Here is a 2,078-nt window from a genome sequence, read left to right as displayed (position 1 = left end):
CCATGTCCCCTGTCCCATGTCCCCCCACGTCCCCTTGTCCCCCATGTCCCCCCACGTCCCCACATGTCCCCTGTCCCCTCCAGCCCCCAGTTCCTGCTGGGTCCCCACTCCTGGCTGGAGGAGGCCCCCTCCCGGCCCCACTGTGGCCCCGCCCCCAACTGCCGCCCCCTGCTGGAGTTCATGGAGACCCTGCGCTCCCGCGGCTGCCCCTTCTGAGCGGGGCGGGGGGCGGCACCTGGAGCCCCTGGGAGATACTGGGAGACACTGGAAGACACTGGGACCACACTGGAAGAGACGGGGAATGTGCTGGGGGGCAACTGGGAGCAACTGGGACCATGCTGGAAGCAACTGGGACTATATTGGGGCAACTGGGACTATACTGGGGCAACTGGGAGCAACTTGGACCACACTGGAAGCAACTGGGACCATGCTGGAAGCAACTGGGACTATATTGGGGCAACTGGGAGCAACTTGGACCACACTGGAAGCAACTGGGACTATGTTGGGGCAACTGGGAGCAACTTGGACCACACTGGAAGCAACTGGGACCATGCTGGAAGCAACTGGGACTATATTGGGGCAACTGGGAGCACACTAGGGCAACTGGGACCATGCTGGAAGCAACTGGGACTATGTTGGGGCAACTGGGAGCACACTGGGGCAACTGGGAGTTAATAAAGCAACTGGGACCACACTGGAAGTAATGGGACGATGCTGGAGGAGACTGGGTCATACTGGGACCACACTGGAAGGAGCTGGGACCTTGCTGGGGGAAACTGGGAGTGACAGCATGCAACTGGGATCATGCTGGAGGCAACTGGGTCGTACTGGGAGCAACAGGGATCATGCTGAGGGTGACTGGGAGAAACTGGGAGTGTCTAGCAGCATGCTGGGGCCAACTGGGATATACTGGGAATGACTGGGATCACGCTGAGGGCAATAAGGATCATACTTGGAACCACGCTGAGGGCAACCAGGACCACACTGGGGGCAACTGGGGTCATACTGGGAGTGACTGGGAGCAAGCTGGGGGCAACAGGGATCATAATGGGACCACCCTGCGGGCAGCTGAGAGTGACTGAGATCGCACTGGGAGCAACTGGAACTCAGCTGTGGGCAACTGGGAGTGACTGAGATCGCACTGGGAGCAACTGGAACTCAGCTGTGGGCAACTGGGGTCACACTGGGAGCGACTGGGAATGACTGGGATCCTACTGGCACCATACTGGAAGTGACTTGAATCATACTGGGAACTACAGGGAGTAGGCTGAGGGCAACCAGGACCACACTGGGAGCAACTGGGGTCATACTGGGATTGACTAGGAGCATGCTGAGATCATACTGGGACTGATGGGGATCATCCTTGGGGCGACTGGGATGAACTGGGATCATACTGCGAGCGACCATGACCAACCTTGGGGCAACTGGGAGTAGAGGAAATCATACTGGGAACACCTGGAAGTGTGCAGAGGGAAAAGGGGAAACCGCTGGGAACACTGGGATATACTGGCAGTAACTAGGAGCATGCTGGGGGTGACTGGGAGTGACTGGGATATACTGGGAGGAACTGGAACTGGGCTGGGACCATACTGGGAACGACTGGGACCACCCTGGGAGCACCTGGGGATGACTGGGATATACTGGGAGGAACAGGAACTATGGTAGAACCATTCTGGGAACGACTGGGACCATCCTGGGGATGACTGGGATATACTGGGAGGAACTGGAACTAGGCTGGGACCATACTGGGAACAACTGAGACCACCCTGGGAGCACCTGGGTATGACTGGGATATACTGGGAGCAACTGGAACTAGGCTGGGACCGACTGGGTAATCCTGGGAGCACATGGGGATGACTGGGATATACTGGGAGGAACTGGAACTAGGCTGGGACCATACTGGGACCGACTGGGACCACCCTGGGAGCCCCTGGGTATGCCTGGGATATACTGGGAGGAACTGGAACTAGGCTGGGACCATACTGGGACCGACTGGGACCACCCTGGGAGCCCCTGGGTATGCCTGGGATATACTGGGAGGAACTGGAACTAGGCTGGGACCATACTGGGACCGACTG

The 2,078-nt window shown here is 58.6% G+C and overlaps 1 protein-coding gene across 1 annotated transcript in view; it reads left to right on the top strand.

The window, feature by feature from the left end:
• The window catches only part of LOC106896732 (complement C4-B-like), a 27,265-nt gene extending 26,565 nt beyond the window's left edge, over positions 1-700 (top strand). Inside the window, exon 29 of the mRNA XM_014956930.1 lies at positions 84-700. Coding sequence (XP_014812416.1) covers positions 84-216 — 133 coding nt within the window. The 3' untranslated portion in view covers positions 217-700. The remainder of the gene's footprint in view (positions 1-83) is intronic.
• The last annotated feature ends 1,378 nt before the right edge of the window (positions 701-2,078 follow it).

Source organism: Calidris pugnax, unplaced genomic scaffold, assembly GCF_001431845.1.
Source record: "Calidris pugnax isolate Ruff unplaced genomic scaffold, ASM143184v1 scaffold356, whole genome shotgun sequence".
Taxonomy (NCBI): Eukaryota; Metazoa; Chordata; class Aves; order Charadriiformes; family Scolopacidae; genus Calidris; species Calidris pugnax.
The sequence above is the reverse complement of the archived record's forward strand: the minus strand, read 5'-3'. Positions and strand labels throughout refer to the sequence as shown.